Here is a 13,130-nt window from a genome sequence, read left to right as displayed (position 1 = left end):
GATACTAAACATGGTTACAAATTTACTTGACAAACACTGGAGACAATTTATGTTCTCTGCAAATTTAAAACTCAACTGAGATTGTCCTAGGATGTACGCAGGGCACACATTATGAACAATGATACATTGTACTTCAAATCATCATTGGAAAACATATAGCAGGCAAAAGGCTGGAAAGCCTATTAGGCCGCATATGTTATGTTATTATGTTATGTTATACTGAAACTTAGATATATAGGGAGGGGAAGAGTGGAGGAGGTTAGGAATTGTTTAAAATATTAATCTCGTCTTCTTTTGGGGGGGTATTACTTCTTACTTTTGCGTTATTATAGTATAGATATATATATCTGCCTGTTTTGTTTTGTTTGATTTTGTGTGGATTCTTTTGCATAACATTTATTCAAACAGTACAGTAGTAAAAAAAAAAAAAAAAAGCTGTGGTGATGGCACATATTCTTTTGCAATACAAGTATAAATACAACACTTGAGGTAACAGGGTGGTGGGTGTAGTCTAAGGTGTATACTTGTCGAGGGGCCTGCATGAAAACAATACAAGAGGATCGAGGTATTGGTATTTAAGTATATATACGTACGCTGTTCCATAATTATTTAGAATCTCAGAAACGGCCCTCATGAAGGCTCGGACAGAGTCTTCAGGGGTCTCTTACCGTGTTTCCGCGGCTATTTCTTGAAATCCGAGAACAGGCTGAACTAGCATGGGGAGATGTCAAGAAAATAGGGTGGATGCAACCAGCAGCAGTGCTCCCTTTTGTGCCAAGAAATATACATGTTGCAAAATCAGTATACACAGGTGCGTTCGCCGTTGTCATGTTACAGCATAAGCCCTTGAATACCCGTGTTTGGACGGTGTTTGTGTCAAGCCTCGAATATTTTTGACCATTAGTGGTGGAAACACCAGTCAGACATGACTGTATGCCTGTCCTCAAGAGTCACAGTGTTTAAATGCCTTCATATAGCGACGAAAGATGCAAACAATGTTTAGGGCTTCTTGTTATTTGAACTTTGGCAGGGGTTGGGTCACCTGGTTAAACACCCGAACAGACGACAGTTGTTTGGTTTCAGAGTGGAACTAATTAACCTAGGTTTCGTCACCACTGACGATAGTCCATGTTGATTTCGACAAGCCATTGCTGATTTTTTCAAGTATTGTCAGGCAACACTCTGCCCTATCCCTCTTTTTCCCGTCAAACTCACTGGGTTCATGTGGTACCCAACCGGCAAATCGCTTTGGGGCCATTAGGCACAAAAAAAAATTGTCTGTTTCTGGTCACCCGACCGACCCTAAATTTCGGCGCCGACCCTAAACTTTATTTTTCCAAACTCAAGATGTAAGATGATTGTCTCATAGGCATTACATATTTGTGTAAGATCTTTTCAAATGCAGAGCTTTTAATGCCAAGGGCATATTGCATCTCCCTGATTATAATTAAAGCGATCTTCTCTTATTATTTGTTCAACAGCGCTAATGTTTTCGAGGATAACGGATGAAATGAGTAGACCAGGGTGGGTATCATTTTCGAGGCTCCATTTACTCGATTTAAAATTGTTGTACCAGTTTTACACCACATGTGCAGCTCTTCAAAAAGCGTTCATCCTAAAACATTTCATCACACTTTCATGCAAATCGGCCTCTTTTAATTCTTATTTTGTAGTTATTGTAAGTTATGGCTACGAAATCGCGAATTTGAGCTTCATGACGCAATCTCATACATTGCGCGGTGAGTATCTTCCCGAGTCGACCATATGAAAACGACATAACTCTGGAACTTTATTTTTTGTGTCAAACCTCACGATAGTCTATTCTTTGACGGCATGATTTTGTATTTAACGCCTTATTGCCAGGAGCCTGGATTCTAAATAATAATGGAACAGCCCTCGTATATATATACATGTATATGTATAAAACATCAGAAATTGGGAAAGATCGAAACAATTGAAAGTCAGCAGAGACTTTCTTCCGAGATTTGTTAAAATCTCTTAGCAGAGAAAGAGATTAAATATCACAGTTAAAAGGCCTGCTAGGCTGAGAAAATTAGCTCTTGAAAGAAATAGCAATCGTACATGGACATTTAAATTCACAGATATTGTGAAGAGAAAAAAAACCACAAGTAAATAATGTCTTGAAAACAAGGGGCTAGAGGTTTCTGTCATCTGAAATCAATCCAGGATCATGACACTCTGGGGGCCACTCCTGAATCGATCGATCACTACACGATCTCTGCAGAGGAATTCACAATGCCATCTATGAAGGGAAAGGGGAGTTGGGATGATATGAACAATACATTAGTGTTCTCTGCCCACCCAGCACCTATACCTAGTTCTGTACGGTAGGCAGTACATTCTTGGCACATAGCCACAGCGTGCAGTAGACCCACTTTGGCACAGGGCCAACTTATGTATTGTGACTAATTCCTAATAGGCATTTGTACCTGTCCGTGAAATTGTTTCGGTTGTATTGAAAATATTTGCTCCCTTGTGAATTGGTATTTTGGCAGGACAATTTTTGGATCAGGCCCTGTCAAAAAATATTTCACTGTGTAGTACGACTATGAGGGTCAACTGGGTGAATATTTTAGTGGAGTGTTCACAATGTTTGGAGAGTTATAACATTTATGTGATGTGGGATTGATTCTGTTGTGATCTTAGTGAAAGAGTTTGCTCTTTTGCCAGGTAGGGGCCGGGTGGAATGTGTTTGTTGTGGTTCAGTTCTGCTCCCTGTGTTTACTACTTCGTGTACACTACATTGGGGTGTGCATGCACGTTAAAGATCCCATGATTGACAAAAGGGTCTTTCCTGGCAAAATTGTATAGGCATAGATAAAAAATGTCCACCAAAATACCCGTGTGACTTGGAATAATAGGCCATGAAAAGTAGGATATATATATATTGCGCCGAAATGGCTGCGATCTGCTGGTCGATGTGAATGCGTGATGTATTGTGTAAAAACATTCCATCTCACACGGCATAAATAGATCCCTGCGCCTTGAGTCCGAGTCTGGAGATACGCGCGCGATATAAGACTTCATAGAACTGAAACGTTAATGGTATTGGTCACATGTGCAGATACATGCATGGGTGGGATTCTTCCGGTATATATATGCCGGAAATCCAGATTTGATTATGGCCTCTCTTTTTTGTCTCTCTTTTTTTGTGTGGTTTGGTTGAGGTTCAGGATTCATGACATTGTTCAGTCCCACCCATGTAGATGATTTTTTTTTTTTAATTTTCCTGTGAGTACAAAACTGATTTAATGTTAACTTTAAAACCTATTTTCTGTTGGGGCTTACATTTTCTATGTGTGTTTGTTGACAAACTTTTTTTTTATATGAAATTGCTGATATAATCTATGATGATTGTTAGCTGAAACTATTTCCCACTTTGTCTTTGTTTCTCTTATGATTCCCTATGGGTTGATATATATTTTCCAATCAGCTGCATTTACAGTAGAACTTTTTCTGAATGGAAGCAAAAAAACAACTTTAAAAAAAACTAGAATTACCGGGAGCATCTCGTTACTCCCCCGTATTGTTACTCCCCCGGCTTGTTACTAACCCTAACCCTAACCCTAAGGGGGAGTAACGAGCCGGGGGAGTAACGAGCTGATCCCGAATTACCTCATTGCAGTGATCCAACTATAGCTCAGTGTTGACAGATTTGTTTGTACACTCAATAGTGTGTGTTTGTGTTAGCATGGTTGTATACATGTGTGTCTGTGTCAAAGTGTGTGTGTGTGTGTCTGTGTGTGTGTGTAGTTCTGGCACTTTGTATGATATTTTATATCTCATAATGTGTTTGTTTTTGTGACAGGTTGAAATCAATTGTCTTGAAACGAGACATCCACTGAAGGCATGATGGGATGACCAATGCAGAGCAAACTTTATGAATGGACACTTGTGTGAAAAGGAACTTCAGAAACAGTGTTGTGGATTCAAAGAAGAGAAGGTCTGATTCAAACGAGTTGAAAGACTTAGGATGGCGCTCACAGGAATGAGCGATGACTTTGATCTGGATGACCATGGGATTCTGCGAGATTCCTTTGCTTGTGAGTGTTGAATGTGCAACATGCATATAATTTTTTTTTATATGTGACCCTCCACAACGGAACGAGTCGCATGTCACCGTTTCATGATTTTCATATTTTTACCCTTTTTTTACAGAGTTTTTTATGCTCTATCCAGTGGTGAAAACCGTTTTAGAAAAGAGTGAAAACTGTTTGAGTTATAAGCCTGTGACTAAGGTGACCCTCACACTGTTACCAGACACTCCCCGGACTTATATTAAGCCTAGCGCAGAACCGCGCGAGGTGACATGCTTGTTTTTCTAAAGAGAGCAAATGCTTTTGTGTGCGTGACGGGAGGAGGAGAAGAAAGAGAGAGAGAGAGAGAGATAAATCAACAGCACCTGTACACATCTGCACATGTGCGTTATGCATACCAAAAAGATACATGATATATATATATTTATATATGTAAATGTTCTTTGCAATGTTTTGCCTGAAGTTTTCACCTGAAAAAAGTTCTCTGTCAATCAGGATTCACCTTGTGTATGTAATCCCAGTGATATGAGTTCAAACATTTTAATTCTGAGTCATTGTTGCTCTATGTATGCTATAGATGAGTGTGAGACTGGGTGTGTTGGTAAGTGTCTGTAGGAGAGTGTCTTTCTGTGCAGAATGTCGATCTATATATTCTATTTGCTTAATCACTTAAAGCCATATGTACTCGATGACTATACACGCTAATTGCTTTACCAACAGCTGGAGACATGCTAAATTAAGTTCCCTGCAAAATATTGTGGTCTAGGACCCCTTCAATGTTGAGATATGTTAATTTTCATTTTGATCTGGATCGTCCTATTTATAGATTTGCCAACAGAGGTAGCGTTGACGCAAGGGAAATAACTCCGCGTCTTTGTTTACATCCAAAGTTTTTGAGACTCTAAAACAAGCTGTAATGCATGTATATGGTCCGCGCATGGCGACATATCGTCATTACATGGTCTTATGGTGCGTTTGACATCGATTATGGGCAAACTACACTTTGTAAACACGGGAGCGCGTACATATGCCTTTAAGCATGGCCTAAAACAAATCTTTCATTATCTCACCAGCTGACTTCCAAGTTGACGACGATGGAATCCTCCATGACGACCTCGACCTCTTCAAACATGCGGTCAACACAGCGGGGCACGGCACGGACTCAGGTTTTGGGGGAGACAAGCAATCCAGCACCTCCACCTTGCAGCACATGCACGCCAGCTTCGATGACGACCTCGCCCCCATCGGAGACGAAAGCATCAACATCTCAGACTTTGAAGCCTCCAGAGATGACCTTGACAGCTTTGAAGGTGACGTTGATGGCAGGGACAAAAGGTCAAAGAGCAGAGGATATCGAGGCTCTGCCAGGGACCTGGACACCCCAGGCAGTACTCTTGAGCGCCCTCTGGATGTGTCAAAGGAGACAGGAGCGAGCGCGGCGAAGATATCTCGGCAGAAAGCTCAACACTATGGAGAGGACCAAGAAGACCAGGACCTCTTCTCTGAGTCATACTACCAACAGCTGCGAGAACTCGGGGTGCTGGTTGATGGCGCCGATTTCTCTCGCGACGAGTCGCAGCAAGACTTTGAAGCCTTGGAGTCCCACCTGTCTCGCGAACAGATTGACTACGATGATGAAAACCGAGACCTGATCGGAGAGTACCTTCAGGATCAGTACGAGCGAGAGCGCAGAGATGAGGAAGACGAGGAGGTGGAGGAAGAAAGGGTGGCTGATGGGAAGGGAAGAAGAAACCGTTCATACGCCGTGCCAAACTCTCGAGCCAGCTCTGCGATGACCATCAGCGGGCAGTCTTTTCCTGAGATCTCCCCTGAGGATGCAGAAATGATGTACACAGAGTCTCAGCAGACTGGAGACGACGATGAGATATTTTTGATCAACCGTCACCTTATACCAGGATCCGCGCATATTCAGGCACAGAAATTGCCAGACACGCCGGGACCAGACAGTCGCCCTAACAGCCGAGGTGTGCAACCGCAAACTCCGGGTCAGCAGAACGCGCATTCACGACGCACCCCTTCACCCAGTCGGGGAGGCAATGCTCTGAGGTCAAGGTCAGCAGTCAACACTCCGCACAAAGCTCGGCCAGACTCTGCTGCTTCTGCAGCCTCAGAGAACAATCGACCGCAGTCTGCCGCTTCAAGCCCCGGAAAGTCTGCCATGTCCAAAGCTCGCTCACAGGAAAGTTTCTTCGAGCACGACAAGCAGCCGAGTAAGAGCGGCAGCGAGAAAATCCCAAAGCGTTTGCTTCCCACCCCCAGCGCTCCAGACACCAACCAGTCGTTCCGAGTGAAGAGCAAGAGTAAGAGTGTGAGCAACATCAATAAGTCTGCCCCCGTTAAACCCACCCACATGTCTCTCGCAGAGATCACGCGCGCCACCATGGACGAAACGGAGGACGGAGCTGTCGACAGATCGCAAGGGGAGTTATCAACACAGCTGAAGCAGGAGTCATCAAAGAGAAAACAGGCCACGGAACTTGTGCAGCAGCTGCAGAAAGAGTATGACTCGTTGCTGTCCAAGTACGCTATGGCCGAGTTGACCATCGACCAGTTTAGGTTGGGGGCCCGCATAACGCTGCACTCTGACTCGCCCACCCCGAACTCTGCACATTCGGGGCCCCCTGTGTCTCCTGGAACCAAGAAGGCCCAGGTGATGTCTGTCCAGCAACCCTCCGCCCAGCGTGCAGTGGTCGGCCACTTTGGCTCTGGGGCTGGTGAGTGATTGTGTGTGTGTGTGGGGGTGTGTGTGAGTGTGTGCGTGTAGGTGGGGGGGTATGTGCGTTCTGTGTGAGTGTATGTGTGCGTTCTGTGTGAGTGTATGTGTGCGTTCTGTGTGAGTGTATGTGTGTGTCCGTGTGTGTGTGTATTCATGTGTGTACGTGTGTTCTGTGTGTATGTGTATGTGTTGGGGTGTTTTTCATTCTCATTTAATCTGCTCAACCACAAAGTCCAACAGCATTTTTTCCCAACACATCAGTTGACATACACTTGCCAGTCTACCAGGTGGACTGCTTAGCATTTGATGTTCCAAATATTTGCCACCAGTGACGTCATATATATATATATATATATATATATCCCATTCATCTGTCAGTGTCGCAACATGTTCAAATCAACTAATCCTATTCATCAACCTGTCGTCCGTTCACTATAATCATCACTCATCCACCACCTCATGCAAAGCACTGAGATGTTATTATTTCTTTGTGCATACTCAACTTGGCATTTTTTGAGCTGCTGTCGAGTGTTAAAATTCATTCAGTCAATGACATTTCATGTTCTGAAGTCTGGTTTTGACAGAAAATCATGATGTTGACCAGAAGATGAGAGTGAGCAGGGCTTAATTGTCAGACTTTTCATAGATCGACTCGGGAACATAACAGGTCATGTGTGATATTATCCAGCATTTAAGTTGTGATGTCTCTATTGTATTCATATAGCAGTGCATGTTGATAAATTTTGAATTTGATCCAACGGATTCAGTTTGCCCACCATTGTTATACAGTGGAACCCCTCTTTTAATAGAACCTAAAAACATCTGAAAAATCAGGTCTTAAAAAGGAGGTCGAGTCTTGATAGGTCGATTGCAGTGTTAAGCCACTTCACACAAACGGTATAACAGCATGCTAGTTTATCAGAGTATTTTTCATCTACTCTTGTGTAGTACTCTTATGACACTGGCTATAGACCTGCCTGTACGTTGGCTTAGTCTGAAAAAATGTGTTGGTCTGCTCACTTCGAAAGTATAGCTAGAAATCCACTGGCTAGAGGTTTCAGGTATTCTATTTGTAGGCTTTTCCTTCTCTTGCGTCTCACACCTGACTGACTGTAGCATTGGGCAGGTAAGAGGATTAAGGGATTAGCAGCTTGTCCTTTCCGATGACATACTTCTCTCCCTGACATTGGCCTCTTGATTGCCAGTATAGGCGCTTGAGAATGAGACATTCCATGAGAATGCGGTCTGGAATGCTCACAGAAAAATTCTGGGCTGAGGGTATTGTCTCGGCTAGCCAGAAAAATGGATTTGGAGGGAGAAGGGGGGGGGGGGGGAGGGGGTGTCAGGTCGCTGTCCATGCTATATCATTCAGGCTTAATTCAGAGACAAAGTGTAGTCGCGGTCGGTTAGTTAAAGTTTAATAAGACACGAGGGAAGAAGCTTAATTTGTATGCACCAGTGTGACAAGTGGAAACTGTTTTATTCTGCTAATGTACAAACTTTTACCTTAATTTTTTTTATTCAGACCGAGTCCATTGAATATAATGCTTACTTGTAAATTACTTCTTTAAATTTACATCTTAATTGCTACACATTCAAGGATCACAACTTTTCCACAGCACATACAAACCCTGACAGAGTTATTTGCTGAAAACGTTGAGTCACACTTATAAGTTCTATACAAAACACAGGAAAGCACGAGAGAACAACTGTTCTTCGGAAGTTTATAAGTCTGATGTCAACACATTTAGCGGATTATTAGGATTGTCACACCAATGTTTTTATGACAAATTAGGAGTCACGAGTAAGGCCAAAAAAAAAAATAGGTCTGTTTACGGTAACATAGGCCAAAAAAATAGGGTCGGTAGGTCGGGATTTTTTTTTTTTTTTTCCAAAAAAAACATATTTTTACGTTATTTTGCCAAAAAAACACGATTTTTTTAAATTTTTTTTCCAAATGCCAAAAAAAAGTCTAGGGTCGCGCGAAAAAACTAGGGTCGGTCGGGTTACCGTAAACAGACCTATTTTTTTTTTTGGCCTAATGGGGGAACAAATTTCACAGACCTGCCTTGAACAACGTTTAACACTAACAGCAATAGAATTAGCCTTGTATAACTAGACAAACCACCAAGCCAATGATTGTGTTGAGGCGATAAAATTCTAGCAAGCTGCTGGCATTCTATTGCTAGATTAATTGGAATTTTCTTTTGGGGGGGAGGAAGAAGGATCGAGGTGTTTTCTTGTCTTTTTCTGGATTGCACGAGCTTTGAAGACATGGATATAAGTTACATTTGTTTGAAATTGAATGATTTGGATTTTTTGAGTCACTTGAGAAAAAGTGACTCTATGTAATCGGTCAGTGTTAGTCTGTCCGGCCGGCCGGCCGGCCGTCCGTCCGGCCGGCCGTCCGTAGACACCACCTTAACGTTGGACTTTTCTCGGAAACTATCAAAGCGATCGGGCTCATATTTTGTTTAGTCGTGACCTCCAATGACCTCTACACTTTAACGATGGTTTCGTTGACCTTTGACCTTTTTCAAGGTCACAGGTCAGCGTCAAAGGAAAAATTAGACATTTTATATCTTTTCTCGGAAACTATCAAAGCGATCGGGCTCATATTTTGTTTAGTCGTGACCTCCAATGACCTCTACACTTTAACGATGGTTTCGTTGACCTTTGACCTTTTTCAAGGTCACAGGTCAGCGTCAAAGGAAAAATTAGACATTTTATATCTTTGACAAAGTTCATCGGATGTGATTGAAACTTTGTAGGATTATTCTTTACATCAAAGTATTTACATCTGTAGCCTTTTACGAACGTTATCAGAAAAACAAGGGAGATAACTAGTCTTTTCTGTTCGGCAACACACAACTTAACGTTGGGCTTTTCTCGAAAACTATAAAAGTGACCGGGCTCAAATTTTATGTGAACGTGACTCATTGTGTTGTGAATAGCAATTTCTTCCTGTCCATCTGATGCCTCATATAATATTCAGAACTGCGAAAGTGACTCGATCGAGCATTTGCTCTTCTTGTAGTACTATGCTCTTGCATACATAGAAGCTGAGATGACTCCAGACTAGTCCAGAGTGAAGCTACAGCAATTCTTTGTAATCTAGATAAGTGCCAGAAAAAATCTCAGCTGGACAATAGCTACTGTATCATATTAGCTACGGACCAACATCCTTACGCATCACCACAAGGACACACCAACTGCAACAATTTTTTCATTTGAACTTGAAGGGTAATTCTTGAGGACCAAAGAAAAGCAAAAAACGGTCAAAGTAGCTAAAGATTGTGCCTTGTGTTTATTGGTTCAATATTTTAATCTATTTATTCATGCTTTTATTTATGGTTCAATACTGAAAGCTGAACTATGGGAGGGACGAGACTGTGCCAAAACCTGACCTGTTCACAATTCAAGAAGCGTGCCCTTTTGAAGAGTTGCGTGCCAGTTTAAGTTTTGAGTTTCTGGATAAGTTTGGCTGGTGCGGTCTGAAGAAGAAACCGTCTTTAAGTCTTTGTGGTAACTAGCGAGGCATCTAGTAATGCACATGGTAGGGGTAGTTTCAGTGATGAAGAAAAACCTGAGTGTGACAGAATTTGTGAAAAATCTGAGCGCCTGGAGAAATTAGGTACATGTACTGCAATTAGTTTGTGTTTTTGGATATATGCAGATCTATGCTTTGTGTTTGAAATTAACATATATTTATTCATCATGATGTTTTTGTTGGTGAAAAAGGTAAAGATTCATTGTATGAAAAGAATGGGGACAGAGGAGGGGGTAGGTATTATAAAGGTTGAGAGGGGGATCGACACCTATAAGAGTCAAGAGTTAAGTTACACAAATTCAAGAGTCAAGTACTCTAGTTTATTGCCACAGTGGTACCTGGTGTGACAAAAAAAGACACACTAGGGAAAACTAAGTGTCCCCACATCGTAGATAATGACTCCTCCCAGGACAGGTATATTTTGGAGAAGATGATGAGAAGGAACAACACAAGCTGATGTCCCCTTATGGGAGGTCAGTCCTGTATGTGAGGTACCAGACATCACACTCGATGGTACCACTGTGCTAACAAAATGTTCTGTTACACCAGTCAAAAGCGTATTGTCTTCTCGTTGCAATAATTCAGGGTAATATAGACTGGTTAAACATTCCACCTGTATGCAATAAAAATGCCTGCACTTGGTCGACACCTTAGATAGGCTATTACACCCTCAATGTTTACTGTTTGGAATGCTGCCAATTCATATCTCTGCTGGTCGGAAGGAGTAAGAATCCATATGCTTCAATAAATCAAGCCAGTTTTGAATGTGAAACAAACTTTTGGACTGCAGACTTCATTCAGACTCCATTAGGCCGTTGACTTACCATCTATGAAAGTGATCCTTGAAGAGTTAAATGCCTTATGAAGAGATCGAGACTGCTCACAATAGTGTCTGTTTGAGGCCCATAAGGTCTTTGTTCAATGTATAGTTATTGTACTGAGGTCGATCGTTAATGCCAAGAGTTGGAATATTATATGTGTATGTGAAATTGTGATCAGTTAGCAGTATTATAGGTGGCACGAACTCACAGTATTTGCAATAAATCATGTTTACAAATATGTGAAGTTAGTGTTTTCAAGTTCATATTCTCATATCCCTTGGTGGTCATCTTCAATATATGAGTATATGGCTGTCATTTGTCAAAAAGGCAAACAAATCCCAGTGTCATCTGCAGATCATGTCTGCCCCAATTAATGCTTGCTTAAAAAATGGTTCCAACCCCAAGGAATTAACAACTTAGTCAAGAGTCTGGTCTTTCCACTTGTTACATTATCAGCTCAGTAAGAAAAAAGTAATTTTGATAACTAATTTTTCTGTTCACAACAGGTAATGGGCCGTCACTCTCGACAGCACAGATCCAGACGGCAGATGTTAACTCCCGCTCAGCGTCACGAGCCGATAAGCCGTTGGTAGGAGGTCATGACAACGTGGATGGGGATGGGGTGTTCTACGAATCGGAGGATCGCACCTCCAGCAAGCAGCCCGTGTCGGCGGAAACCTTGAAAGTCAACATACAACAGCAGGCCGCCAGTCTCAATGGCAGGGTAAAGAGATGTGCTATCTGTCATAATTCAAACAAAATATAAATGTTCTATTATTATTCTAATTTTTCTTAGTGAAACTTGGTGGTTTTTCACATGCTCAGTGTGTGTGTGTGTCTGTCTGTCTGTCTGTCTGTCTGTGTCTCTGTGTGTTTTTCTATCCATCAGTCCGTCTAGTCTGTCTGTCTGTCTGTCAGTCATGCAGTCTCTCAATCTCTGTCTGTCTCGCTCTGTCTGCACAGTCTCTCTGTCTCTCTGTCTCTCTCTCTCTCTGAGTCTCTCTCTCTCCCCCCCCCCCCCACTTCTCTCTCTCTTTCTCTCTGTATTTATTTGTCTTTCATTTTGTGCCTGAGCGTTTGCATTTTGTCTGTAGTGACTATATAACAAACTTTAACTGAGGTTGTGTTTCTATCTGTTCTCAGTTGGATCAGTTTCATACGCTCATGGAGAACCGGCAGCTCACATTAGAAGAACAAGAGAAAGCCTTTGAGAACATTCGCACAGACCATGAGAAGCTGAGACGCTCTTACCTTCAGGCCAAAGAAGATTACAATGTCTTACGGCGATCAGGTTTGTAGTGCTGCAATATTATATTAATTGTGCCTTTGTTTTTAACATTTGGATCTTTATGTTAGACTTAAAATATGCAGACAAGTTTGTTATTTCCTTAGGATTTAGAGAAGAAGTCTGGCCCACAGGGCCGGGACATCGCTGCACACCAAGCTATGGGGCAGCACTCAGGACCTGGAAATGACAGCCCACTTTGTCAACATCATGGGCCAAAGAATCTAGACACAGCCATCGTCGAACGCTGAAGAAGAAGAAGAAGAGAAGAAGTACAAAAGATTATCTAACTTGCATGCTAAAGGATTGATTTGCTTTGAAATTGATAAGTTGACTGTTAGTTGAAGCTTAGTCACTGATCAGTTAGATCAGGTCTCTTTTTCGACATTTGCTCTGCATGTGATCTTGACCTTAACCTAACCTGTCTGACCTTCAAGGGGCAGGGTTGCCGGACGGAGACTTTGACGGCAACAAGGAGCTGGAGGGACAGCTGTTCCGTCTAGGCATGAAGTTTGACGAGGTCCACGAGCATGTCGACTCCAACGTGAGGGAGCAGACCACCCGACGCAAGCCCTTCCAGTCCGGCCGTCTTGCGGACGACCAGGCTGACCAGGACGCTTCTGATGACAGTCAGGTAATTGACGTGTTGATTATAGTACAGTGGTATGATTGATAGGTT

The 13,130-nt window shown here is 42.3% G+C and overlaps 1 protein-coding gene across 2 annotated transcripts in view; it reads left to right on the top strand.

Moving 5' to 3' along the window:
- LOC138948861 (serine/arginine repetitive matrix protein 2-like) overlaps window positions 1-13,130 on the top strand; it is a 38,506-nt gene that overhangs the window by 619 nt on the left and 24,757 nt on the right. For both annotated transcript variants that reach the window (XM_070320487.1, XM_070320486.1), the window contains exons 2-6: window positions 3,830-4,064; window positions 5,132-6,793; window positions 11,673-11,890; window positions 12,310-12,457; window positions 12,889-13,085. In XM_070320487.1, the coding sequence (XP_070176588.1) occupies window positions 3,995-4,064; window positions 5,132-6,793; window positions 11,673-11,890; window positions 12,310-12,457; window positions 12,889-13,085 (2,295 nt within the window). In that variant the 5' untranslated portion in view covers window positions 3,830-3,994. The remainder of the gene's footprint in view (window positions 1-3,829; window positions 4,065-5,131; window positions 6,794-11,672; window positions 11,891-12,309; window positions 12,458-12,888; window positions 13,086-13,130) is intronic.

This window comes from Littorina saxatilis, linkage group LG15 (assembly GCF_037325665.1).
Source record: "Littorina saxatilis isolate snail1 linkage group LG15, US_GU_Lsax_2.0, whole genome shotgun sequence".
NCBI lineage: Eukaryota > Metazoa > Mollusca > Gastropoda > Littorinimorpha > Littorinidae > Littorina > Littorina saxatilis.
Note: the sequence above shows the minus strand (reverse complement) of the source record. Positions and strands in the feature narration are given on the sequence as shown.